This window comes from Mastigoproctus giganteus, chromosome 8 (assembly GCF_048544385.1).
Source record: "Mastigoproctus giganteus isolate SK-2022 chromosome 8, ASM4854438v1, whole genome shotgun sequence".
Lineage (NCBI taxonomy): Eukaryota > Metazoa > Arthropoda > Arachnida > Uropygi > Thelyphonidae > Mastigoproctus > Mastigoproctus giganteus.
Genome location: NC_143582.1, coordinates 83,494,685 through 83,506,811, shown reverse-complemented (window position 1 = coordinate 83,506,811; position 12,127 = coordinate 83,494,685). Strand labels below are relative to the sequence as shown.

The 12,127-nt window shown below is 36.8% G+C and overlaps 1 protein-coding gene across 1 annotated transcript in view; it reads right to left on the bottom strand.

The window, feature by feature from the left end:
* LOC150081686 (cGMP-dependent protein kinase, isozyme 2 forms cD4/T1/T3A/T3B-like) overlaps nt 1-8,748 on the bottom strand; it is a 386,373-nt gene extending 377,625 nt beyond the window's left edge. Inside the window, exon 1 of the mRNA XM_090379551.1 lies at nt 8,000-8,748. Coding sequence (XP_090235677.1) covers nt 8,000-8,337 — 338 coding nt within the window. The 5' untranslated portion in view covers nt 8,338-8,748. The remainder of the gene's footprint in view (nt 1-7,999) is intronic.
* Nucleotides 8,749-12,127: the final 3,379 nt, after the last annotated feature.

Here is a 12,127-nt window from a genome sequence, read left to right as displayed (position 1 = left end):
AAGAAAGGCTTTAGTTCTGCAAATTGAAGCATCTGGAGACTAGGCACCTGTGGGGTGATCTGATTGAAGCGTTTAAAGCTTCGAATGAATTCAGCAAGCTCAATGCCGAAGGAATTCTTTCTCTTGCTGAGACTATGCACATGAGGGGGCATAAATTCAAATTGAGAAGGAAGGTTGAGATGCACGTAAGTTTGCTTTTAGCCAACGGATGGTTGATTGCAGAAACAAACCACGTTGTTGTGGAAAATTGTAGCTTAAATAAATTCAAGGAAAAACTAGACAATCTAGTGGAGGAAATGGACAGATGAAATGGGAAGGGTTTTATATTTTTAGCTGATGCTATCATAAGCTTGCTTTCTTGCATCATTTGCCACTATTAATGTTAATGCTAATTTCAAGACATTCAGAAGTCAATTGGATAGTTGCCTCTGTGAGGAGGGAAGTGAATAATTTGTCTATTTTCTTATCTACTTTTAATTTTTTTTGGGCAGTGCAGTAAAAGCCTGTGGCTTCCTTGCACTATATGGCTAATACTAATATTCTGATAAATACTATAAAAGATGAAAATAAAATTCAGCATGTATGATATCATGACCTCGAAATGCAGTATCTATTTTTACATTTCTTTGTATCAACTGAAATACATGCTTATTTGTTTGCCAATGTCCAATTACATCACGTTTCCTGCTGCTTGAAATTGAAAAAGCACATTTACACACACACACACACACACACACACACAAGGCAAATGTGTTACCTTTTTACAGATTTTACAATATGTGGAAAATCTTGCGTATATCTCTTCTGAAATTATATTCTATTTCTTTGGCATCTTACTGAAAGACATTGTTAATTAGCTTTGCACTGAATAATTGGAACGATTGAAATGAACTGACTGTAGATAACACATTATAATGTGATTATGGAATGTTCCTATTTTGCAATATAGACTACCACAGAACACCTGCCAGCCAATTTGTTAATGAAAATAAGCAAAATTTCACAATTTTTTTAAAAAAAATCCAATTTTAACAGTTTTATTACTCCTACTGAGAAGAAAAAGATGGAGGAAAAACTGAGTTCTTGCAAAATGACTAAGAAACTCTTTGTCATCAACTATATTATGATGAAGAAAAGTCCAGTTCAGTAAAAAAGATGAAGTCACCATTGTAAATTCAGAGAGTTAGCAGTTATACATTGTCAATGATAGATATCACTCAGGAAAAAAAGAATCTCAACTTGGATAGCCCAAATTATTAATAAACATATTTCCCAGAAACAAATATTCCATCAAGAATTCAAATTTTATCAACAAGTTAAAAGACATGAACTACTAAAAAGACTACAACCTAGTTTCATTCCACATACGCTACAATTCCTCTAGCAGAAACAATATCCATAATCCAACAAAATCTCAACTCACCAATTGCACCTAGGCTACAGCAATCTCATCACCATCCAGGATGTTATAGACTTAAGTGACCTATCAGTTAGAAAATCTTATGTTGAAATTAATGAATCCCTTAATCTGTCAAAAAACTAGCCTATGCATAGGAAACTCACTTTCACCTCTACTCAGAGAATTATTTATTAGAAACTTGGAATCCAAATAACTAGAACGTCTTCATCTGCAACCTAAAATCTGGCTTTGCTAAGTCAAAGACATTTTAATAGTATGGAATCATGGCATGCATAACCTCAACCTCTCTTTTTGGACAACCTTCCATTAAAAGATTAAAAATTTTAAATGGAAATGGAGGAAAACAAGCAACTGCCACTTGTAAATATTAGCATTAGTTGAGACATATGATGCAAGAAAGCAAACTTAGAGCATCAGCCAAAAAAAAAAAAAAAAAACCTTCCAATTTCACCCATCCGGTCACTCCAAACGTTGTCTAGTTCAGCCTTAAACAAATTTATTTAAGCTATCAACTTCCACAACAACAGATGGAAGTCTGTTCCAGCAATCAACTACCCACTGGCTAAAGGAAAACTTCCACACATCTATTCTACAACTGTCTTTCCTCAATTTGAATCTATGCCCCCTCAGGTTCTTAATCTGAGCAAGCAGAAGTATCCCATCAGCATTGAGCCTGCTCAAACCATTCAAAACCTTGTACACCTCAATCAGATCACCTCGCAGGTACCTAGTCTCCAGATGCTGCAACTTGCAGAATTTGAGCCTCTCTTGGTAAGAGAACTCTTTTGTTCCTCTCACTAATCTTGTTGCCCTTCTCAGTATGCATTCTAGCAACTCTACATCCTTCCTAAAATGAGGCCTCCAGACCTGTATGCAGTACTCAAGGTGTGGCCTGACCATTGCCTTATACAAAGGTATAATCACCTATTCTCTGCTAGCAAAATTCCTATATTTCATTGGCCTGCTCTGGCAGCCTGTCTGCACTGCTCAGAGAACTACATATCTGACTGCACAATTATCCCAATGTCTTTTTCATTCTCCACCTCCCTGAGTGTAGTACCACACAATTGGTACGTTTCTCTTGGGTTACTGCTACCCATATGCAGTACTTTGCCTTTGTCAATGTTAAACTTCAGTTGCCACTTATCAGCCCATCTGCCTAACTTTTCTAGATCCTATTGCAGTAGCATACTGTTTTTACTATCATTAACAACCCTGCCAACCTTTGTATCATCTGCATACTTTGACATTAAGCCTTATATATCTTCATCGATATCAATGAAGGTATACCAGGTTGTTTTGTGTATTTCGATGTCATCGGAATACACAAAACAACAATGGGCCCAGCAACAAACCCTGAGAGACTCCACTAATAACATAAGTCCAAGTAGAGCAGTGTCCATTTATTACCACTCTCTGCTGCCTCTCACTCAACCATCCCTTTATCCATTGCAGCAACTTGCCCTCAATGCCATACCGCTCCAATTTGTACAGCAGTCTTCCACGTACAACAGTATCAAAAAATTTCCTGAAATCCAAGTATATGATATCAAAATTATTTTTTGCACACAGTTCCTTTGTAACCACATCATAGTATCCAATAAAATTGGTCAGACAAGACTTCCCCTTAAAAAACCCATGCTGTGTCTGAACTATTACTGCAATCTTGTGTAGGTGATCCTGCATCACTTCTCCTTAAATTATCTTCCAGTGGAATCTCAAAAATCTATCTACAGACACTGGTTTCATTCTAAATGAAAAATCATCTCACCTTTTTCAAAAGTACAAGTACCTAGAACATATATGTACTTTAAGTCTTAAAATATGTGAAATGAGGATTCCGTTAAGTAGGAATTGGACTTCATTAGCAACCTAACAAAGGAGAATAGACATCAAAAATGGATTAGTTGGGAAGACCATCTCTCTCTCTCTCTCTCTCTCTCTCTCTCTCTCTCTCTCTCTCTCTCTCTCTCTCTCTCTCTCTCTCTCTCTCTCTCACACACACACTGTAAGTTCCAGAACCCCTCAATCACCAGCAACAAACCCATGAATCACATGGTCATAATGCCATAAATCATTCCAGCAATCAGCACCACTACAAAAGCAGCAAGGAACATAATGAACACTACACAGGCTTCAGATTGCTTAAATAAATTTGTCAAAACCAAGAAGCTCTGCCCCCACCAAATCCAAGAGGCCCAAATTATCACATTCAATGCTACTGCAATTCCATATTTGCACTTGTACATAGGAGAATTCTACTGAAGAATTAGCATATAAAAGACATCCATTATGGTAGAATTAATAATTCAGAAACTACTATACATGATTATGACTATTATTAGCCATAAGGTGCAAGGAAGCCTGAGGCTTATGCTGCACCAGCCAAAAAAAAAAAAATCCTGTGTTACCCTGAGAGTGAGAGAGAATGTGTGTGTGTGTGTCAGAAGTGGAAGGAAATCACCAAGAAAGCAAAAAAGAGAAGAATGATGATGTCAGGCTCAGGACCCTAGGTTTGCCAAGCCCATACTCACCAGATGTGAGCCCCTGGGGTAAATGCACTGGATTTTAGAGAAACCAAAAACTTTAGAAGGAAGCAATGATACTAACTGCAGATACCTCCTACAGAAGAAGAGCCTTCAAAGAAAGAAACATTCTCGATTAAATCCTTTGGAGCCTTGGTAATCAATAAGCAAAACAAGGTGCAGATTTAACAGTGCATATCACACCATGTTTCAAGATCAGATCCTTGGTAACCTCGATATAAACAGAAGTCAAAACCCAAATAATTCAACAAAAAAATAAGGCTCCTCACTCCTAGGTTACTTCTGTACTTCCAACAGTATTCAGCAAGTCCTAACAGGTAATCTTCACAGCAGAAACAAAAAAAAAAAAAAAAAAAAAAGTCTCAACCAAACAAACTTTCCAAAGCATACCCTCTCTTATTCTCAATATTCCCACTCAGAAACAAAGTAACACATACCTTCAAACAACGGGGCCTTTAACTTTCAATAGAAGTTATACGTTTAAATGCAAAACCTTTAATAGAAATTAGACTTTAATATCAGTTAATTAGTTATAATTTGACTAATTTATCAAGGTACTTTAAGTAAGTGATACTTTTATTTTTAATATTTCTTCCAAAGTACTTTATTTTAACAATCAGTGGATTAAACCTCAGTTAATCCACTGATTTAGTCATTCTCTTCATAGCAGCTCTTAATAGCCCTTACCTTTAGCTCTGCAACCCATAATCTTAGCCCCTTTATCTCTTAATTCTATTAGTCCTTAATCCTTTGTGTTAATTTCCTTACCACTGCATTTAAAATAAATGCTGCCTTCCAATCAAAGATCACATCTCACCCCCACTCATCTTTGGGCTCTAGGCTATCAAAATGTATATAAAAATAGGCTTCCATTCTAATTCCAAAGCCTTCTACTCTAGAAAGTTAAGGACAGCTGCCAAATCTTTCCAGATTACGTTAAGCCTTTCAGAACATTTCTTAGTATTCGTTGCTTAAAATTATAACTAAGATTAATATTTAAATAAATTTAAAGTTTTTAAATGGTAATATTAATTAAATATATAAAAATAACTTAAAATATATCTTCAGTTAATTTGTTAATTCATGAATGCATGGTTCGATTTATCTCTAGTCCTCGAGTCAGAGGAAAAATACACGGCTTTCTCAAAATATGCCTAAAATCTCTTTGTGAGACATTGGACCAACCTGCCAAGACAACTGCAACAGCTAACGTAAAAGCCAACACAATGCAACTGCATCACGGATTGACTCTCAATCCGTGATGCAGTTGCATTGTGTTGGCCAAACAACAGACTATGTCACTCTGCCAAAAGTTACCAAACAAGCGAAACACACAGGACAGAAGTGACCACACCCACGAGCAGCAGCAAACTAAACTAAAAAGAACACACCTACATCAATAACAAGAGAACCAGACTAGAAGACAACCATCTCCATCTGAGACCTGGGTCATAAGCATGACAAAATACAGGACTGGACTCTGAATAACATTGCAGCCTCCCTGCCCAGTGCCACTATTGGTGATCTGAACCAGACTCCCTTTGTCTGGGGGAGGAAACAGTCCCTGTTTCCTTCCCCTTAGCCACCCCCCTCCTTTTGCATGGTGAGGTATGGGCCTGCCCCACTGACTCTCTGGGGTCACCTTCTTTATTGTCCCCATATTTATATCTCCCCCCACTCCATCTGTATGCAAGCGAATGCCCTACAAGTCCAAATTACTTCACCCACAAATAATTTTCGGCCTCTCAAATTTCAGCGCTATCCCTTCTGCAATCACTCCATGTCAAAAAACTATTTTATTTATTTATTTTTAAGGTCCTAGCCACCAAAATCTCAGGAAACTAGGTGGCAGGACATGCAGCTAACGTATGACTGCTTGTCATACATTAGCTGCATGTATGACAAGCAGTTTGTCTCAGTCCCTTGTTCAGTGGCAGATTAAGGTCCTCTGAGGGGCCCCTAGATACCAGTACTTCACATGGGTAGCAGTAATCCCAAAATAAAATACAATTGGGTAGTGCCACACTCAAGGGAATTACTGTATTTAAATTCCTTAGAATAAAAGAATGGTACATTTTTGTTATTTAGTCTTTTTGCTTTCAGCAATACTGCCTACATAAATCAATCGATGGGGATGGAGATCCCAACCACTGGGCATAACCTATCATTGCCCTTGTTAACCAACTGACAACATCTTCAGTGTGTGTGTATTGACTAAAAAGCCAGTAGAATGACACAGTCAAACAGAGAATAAAGCAAAAGTAAAATAAACTAAATATAAAAAATGCGGCAAATATGAATGCTGTATCAAAATTTTTTTAAAAATTGGATAATCAATCATGTGAAACTAAAGTGAAGACAAAGTCGCCAATTGAAATTACGATGAAGCTAAATTTAGAAAGGTGGCCTCTCCTGTATTTCATGCCTCACTGACCATAGTCCATTGAGTAACAATAATTTCCACATTCAAAACATTTAACCCCAGGGGCTCACATCCGGTGAGTATGGGCTTGGCACACCCAGGGTCCTGAGCTGGATATCATCATTCTTCTCTTTCTTGGTGATTCCCCTCTCTCTCTCTCTCTCTCTCTCTTTTTCTCAGGGTAACTTCGAAAATTTTTTTTGGCTGGTGCAGCATAAGCCACAGGCTTCCTTGCACCATATGGCTAATAATAATAATATCTAATTCTATATCAAAAAAAATATACACATGCTACAACTTTACTACCAAAAGAAAATTAATAAAAATAAATTAAAGATACCCAGCTCCATATCATCACAAGGCCATAAATCAGGGTGACTGCTGGAACTGCAGTATTTTAATAGTTCAAATCAACGCTTTTCAAAATACGGTCAGGCAACAAAAGGATACCACTTCTGTGCAAATCTGGAAGGTCTCATTTTAAGGGAATACATTTGACAGAGCTCCCATAATGTGCTTTAATAACAAACATATATGGATGGTGCAAACATCTATTCAATATCCAAAGCTCCAAAATGAAGAAAATGAGTTCCACTGATGCTTGACATTGTGTTCCCTCTATGAAAACTGCAGTGGAATTAGTCCCATCCCACTTAACACTTATTCAACAACTAGACTAAGCCATAAATACTAATTTTAAATGCTATGGATGATGGGTAATAAATAGAGTGCCCACTTCTGAATTTGGACAATGGCTCCTAAATGAAGTTTCACACGAAGATAATTAAATGCATGGAATTATATTAAAGTACATACAATACAAAACTTTTTTTGGTAAACTGGTTTTTCTGTGAGTGAAAATGAATAATCTATGCTGATGCAAGTACATAGCAGAGGGGGCTGAAGCCATCTGCCACATAACTAATAAAGCTACTTCGAAGTACTTTGTATTGCAGATGAGATTTTTTTTTTTTTTAAACCCCGTATTAACAGATTCTTAAACTACTACTGAAGGATTCGAATGAAATAAATGTCTTCTGGATGACATCAAAAACTAAATGCAATAATGATATCTCAGGTGCAATAGCTTCTCATGTTAAGACAGTTAACCAAAAGTTCTTTGAAGCTACCGAGAATTTAACCAGAGAATGAAGTTCATATAAAACAATTTTTTCAAAACTTGACTGTACAGTGTGGCAAATAGTTCAGAGTCGTTTTTGTGAAAAGTTAGTTAAACAATAAGCGAGTTTGAACACTTCAATTATGTTCACTTGCCACTCACTTTCCGCTATGACTTTTTATTTTTTTAACAATACCGTAACTCATACATTTTGTCAAAATTATTTTTGCAACGAATTTAGGGATATAACGCAATTTCCAATTTATAACGAATTGAAAGGAGATTATTCTCCAATAAACTCCTTTCCATTCGTTATAAATTAGTTCAAATACATTAATTTCTTTTAACCATAATATTTTATTCTTGTAACCATAATAGAAAAATATACGAAATGTGTACACACGAGAGATGTGGAAACTTACTGGAGAGTTTGTTCATCAGGAGTCTAATACATTTTTACCGAAGAAAACTACAATAGCTAAAACACTTACCTTTCCAACTTAGGATGTTCTGGGAATTTAGTCTGAATTAATTCCTGTATAGTTCTCAGAGACTGGGGTTCTGCTGAAATTCCTTGTGCTCGTTCTTTTCTTCTAGATGTGCAATTATTCCGATTGTATGGAATAAGAAGGACTGACTGATATTTGTCTATTTGACTTCTCAGCCTCATAATTTCCTCGTCCTTTTGCTTGATTTCCTCCTGTAACTGTTGAATTGTTTGTTGTTGCCTACGAATAACATCGTGTACATCTTCCACTTCTTCTTCAATGTCCATCTGCATTGGGGACATAGGCATACTAAGCATATTATGAACTTTAAGAGATAACATAATAAACTTGGTTTATAATGTGCACAAGAGTATGGAATGCTTCATATACTACTATTTCGTTACAGGACACACATTTCCTCTAAACGCAACTAGGTTCTGTATATAAAACCGTACGATAAGTGGATATCGCAGCTTACTGCAAACTCATTTTCAGTCAGAAAATAAAAATAATTACAAGCAAAGCTGTTACACAACAACTTACATAATGAACTTATACTTCTTATTCACATAAAAATAATATTCTACGTGATAAAATACATTTTTGGGAACACACGCGAAAGGAATGCTTAACACGTGCTACTTGCCCACGTCTCCCGACACATTTCGCTTGCCGTCCAACAACCAAACACACCACAAATGTCGCGGTTGCCCGATCTGCTAACACCGCTACAACAAACTTTAACCCAAAACGTATACATACACACTACTCGTACACGTGCAAAGTAATAGGAAGCTAAAACTATAGGTGGCATTTCACTACAGAGTCCACAAAACTATTTACGTTAAGAGACACTTATCTTCTAATGCACGAGTCAACCACAGGAAGCGCTGGTGGGGACAAAAATTTCTGTTGTGTTTTCTAAGTGATAAGATGTCTTTTTTTAAAAACAGCTATTAATTATAATTTTAACTGCTAATTCCAATAATAAAAATCGATTTCTTGTTAAACATTATTCCTAATGCACATAAAATTATTGTAGAATATCGGATTATAGCAGGGCCGGCTTTAGGGTAAGGTCGAGTAGGCACTGGTCTATGGACGCCAAGGTTTAGGGGGAGCCAACTCCCTCTAAATCTTGGCGCAAATTAGTAAAATTAATCATTTAAAAAATGAAAATCTTCGCATCGGCGGGAGGAGGCGCCACCAATCAATGCGGCCTAGGGGTCCTTATACCCTTGAGCCGGCACTGGATTATAGGACGTTAACCATTACCAAAGAAGGATCGATTTCAGTGCTCCATCCAGCGAAGAAGGGAGAGGGTCCTTTCGATAATCATTTACATCAGGTTGTAACTTTCCAATCAAGCTGAAATGACGATATATTTAACTATTAACATTAATCAGATTAGGATGTAAGCACAACATGGCAAAAAATTCACAGATCAGCAAAACCCTTACCATAATACAAGGCTACTTTATGTAATTGATTTTTGCTTATGTAAATTCCTTAATGTAATTTTCTCATGTAAATTCATTTTCAGATTTTTAAATGGGGCTAGAAGGCGGGAAGGAGTATTAAATACACAGGGCACCACAAGCTGCTAGCTATATTTGGTTACACTGTACATGCTCAGTCACTGTCCTTTGTTCTGAAGAAAATTAATAAAAGTAACAAAAGTGTAAGATGGAAAAATGCCCTATGCTGTGTAATTGCTCTTTACTTGCACAGAAATAATTCTCGAATTAGAATTTTATCCTCAGCTAGCAAGGCCTAAGCAATGGCTTATTTAGCTTATTTCTAAACCTTGCAGAGCTGGAGACTGTAGTTAAAAGTATTGCTACTGCTTTGTTTTATCGCATCACATTTATCCTTGTGAATTTTCTTGAGAATTATAGTAATAAAAGTAGTCAAGTTGCGAACTTCTGCTACCTCTAAAGAAATTGATGTAGGTCATTCGACTTATATCAATTGTTGCAGCTTGCGTATAGAATTAAGTCGAAATAATTTATACATTGATACTTTTTAGACACCAGGCTTCTTTGAATAATATTACTTTTGTTACGCTTCTTTGAAGTAGGTATCACAGTGAATATTGTACAATTTCAATAAATAATCCTTAAGAAAGCAAGTGGGCAATAATGGAGATATCAATTAAAAGCAAAAACACAAAATTAAAATAACTTTTCAGTGGAAAATTAACACATATCATTATTATTATTTTTGTTGCTCTTATATTTGTTCCACAGTGTTCTCCGTTATAGTGTGCATGCTGGACAACCTTCATCACCTGGCGATTAAGGCAATCAACTTCTATAATAATTCAACGTTCAATGTGTACAATGAGGTTTCCCGGCAAGTTGAATCACTAATATTAATGTTCCAGAAAACACTTGTGTTTTACGTGACCGACTAGTGATTTATTTTAGGACAGAATCTCGTGTTCTCAAGAACTATTCTGGGTTATGGAGAATTGACCCGCAACAACAAGATCGCGTTGTGATTTTCACTCTGGGCTCTTTCCAGATGGTTGGACTCCAGAGCGCCGCAAATGATGGTTCTTTCTCTATTATTTGTGCTATGGATAGTGTGTAGGAAGAGAATGGTCGTGAGCCAAGTGTGAACAAAAAAAACATGATTTATTAAACATAAGCATATCATACAAATGAATAAAAGAAACAAATGATTATGTGTTTAGTATAGTAAAAAATACTTTATACTTCTATCACCGATTAACCAATGGACTAGCCATTGCCCGTACTCTCAAGAATTGACGAACATCTCACTGTCCGAGTGTTTAGGTACTAGAGTGAAATGGACATGTAAGTCTAACAAATACATTTAATAGTGGGTCGTATTGACGATACATAAAACATACATTTATCATAGTGTATAACTAGGTGGAGGGATGTCCGCTAGTGACATCAGTAAGAAAAGGGTAAGTCTTATAGTCGGACACTCTCATTCGGTTAACTATTAGGAAATTAGGGTAGACTTATCAGTAAACTCTTTATTATGCTCCTGATTGACAATTCAGGAAAAACTGTAACTGCATCTACTCTTCAGATGTCTACCTCTCGTCGGCTATTCTCTCTCCGTACCTGTTTTCTCTCTTCTTTCTCGACAAACTTTTCAGCCACAACAACTCCAACAACTAGCAACCAACAACGACAACCACGACTATGACAACTCCAGTAACGACTACTCAACAACAACTCAACTACTGAACCACCGAACAACAACTCTCCAACCCCTTTTCGTCTCCCCTCTTCATATATATATATATATATATATATATATATATATATATATATATATATATATATATATATATATATATATATATATATATATATATATATATATATATATCCCCCTTTTTGAGTTCCACAGATTTGTATTGGTTTACAGGTCAATTTTGTGGAGAAAAGAAAAACATAGGGATTTTAATCTAGGGGACCTGATACAGCCAAAAATGGGATTTATGAGGAGTAAGGGGAACTTCATATCTGCATGGGGTTACTTCTCCGGCTGCCCGGCGGAGATGGCCAGACATAAAGTTCGCCCACTCCTACACAAAGAATCTTCCAACAACAAGCATCCCGTAGTTACCTGGTTCAGATTACACTAAAAAGTATGTTTCTTACCAACTTTACTCTCTCTCTTCCCCGACGAAAGTGACATACTTTCTCACCGTTTTTGTAAATATTACGTGCACGACGTTCGTCCGATCCGATTGAGTGACGATCTCTTGCTGTGATCCAGCCGTACTCATTACGGTGGAATCGTGTTTCAACTGCTGCTTTCCCTAGCGCGGCGTCAACGAGGGCGTGCTAGAGCGAAAGAAAAACAGCCCTCACAGGAAGTGGATGTTGTTCTACCAATATAGAAGTGACAAAAGTATAGGTAACTGCTTTCAAAGGGGAATGAAAAGTCAAAATGAAGACATTTTTACATATAATTTCTCCCTCATTGGGGGATCCACCTCGTGATGGTATTGCTACCAAGTACACAGGGTGGTTGTTGTTGTTGTTACGTCTAGTGTTACTGTTGGTCGAGGAACTCTCTGACTATCCTACAGGTATTCAGGATTGCTCCTTTCTGAAATTCCTTGTAGGTGTTCGCTGGGAG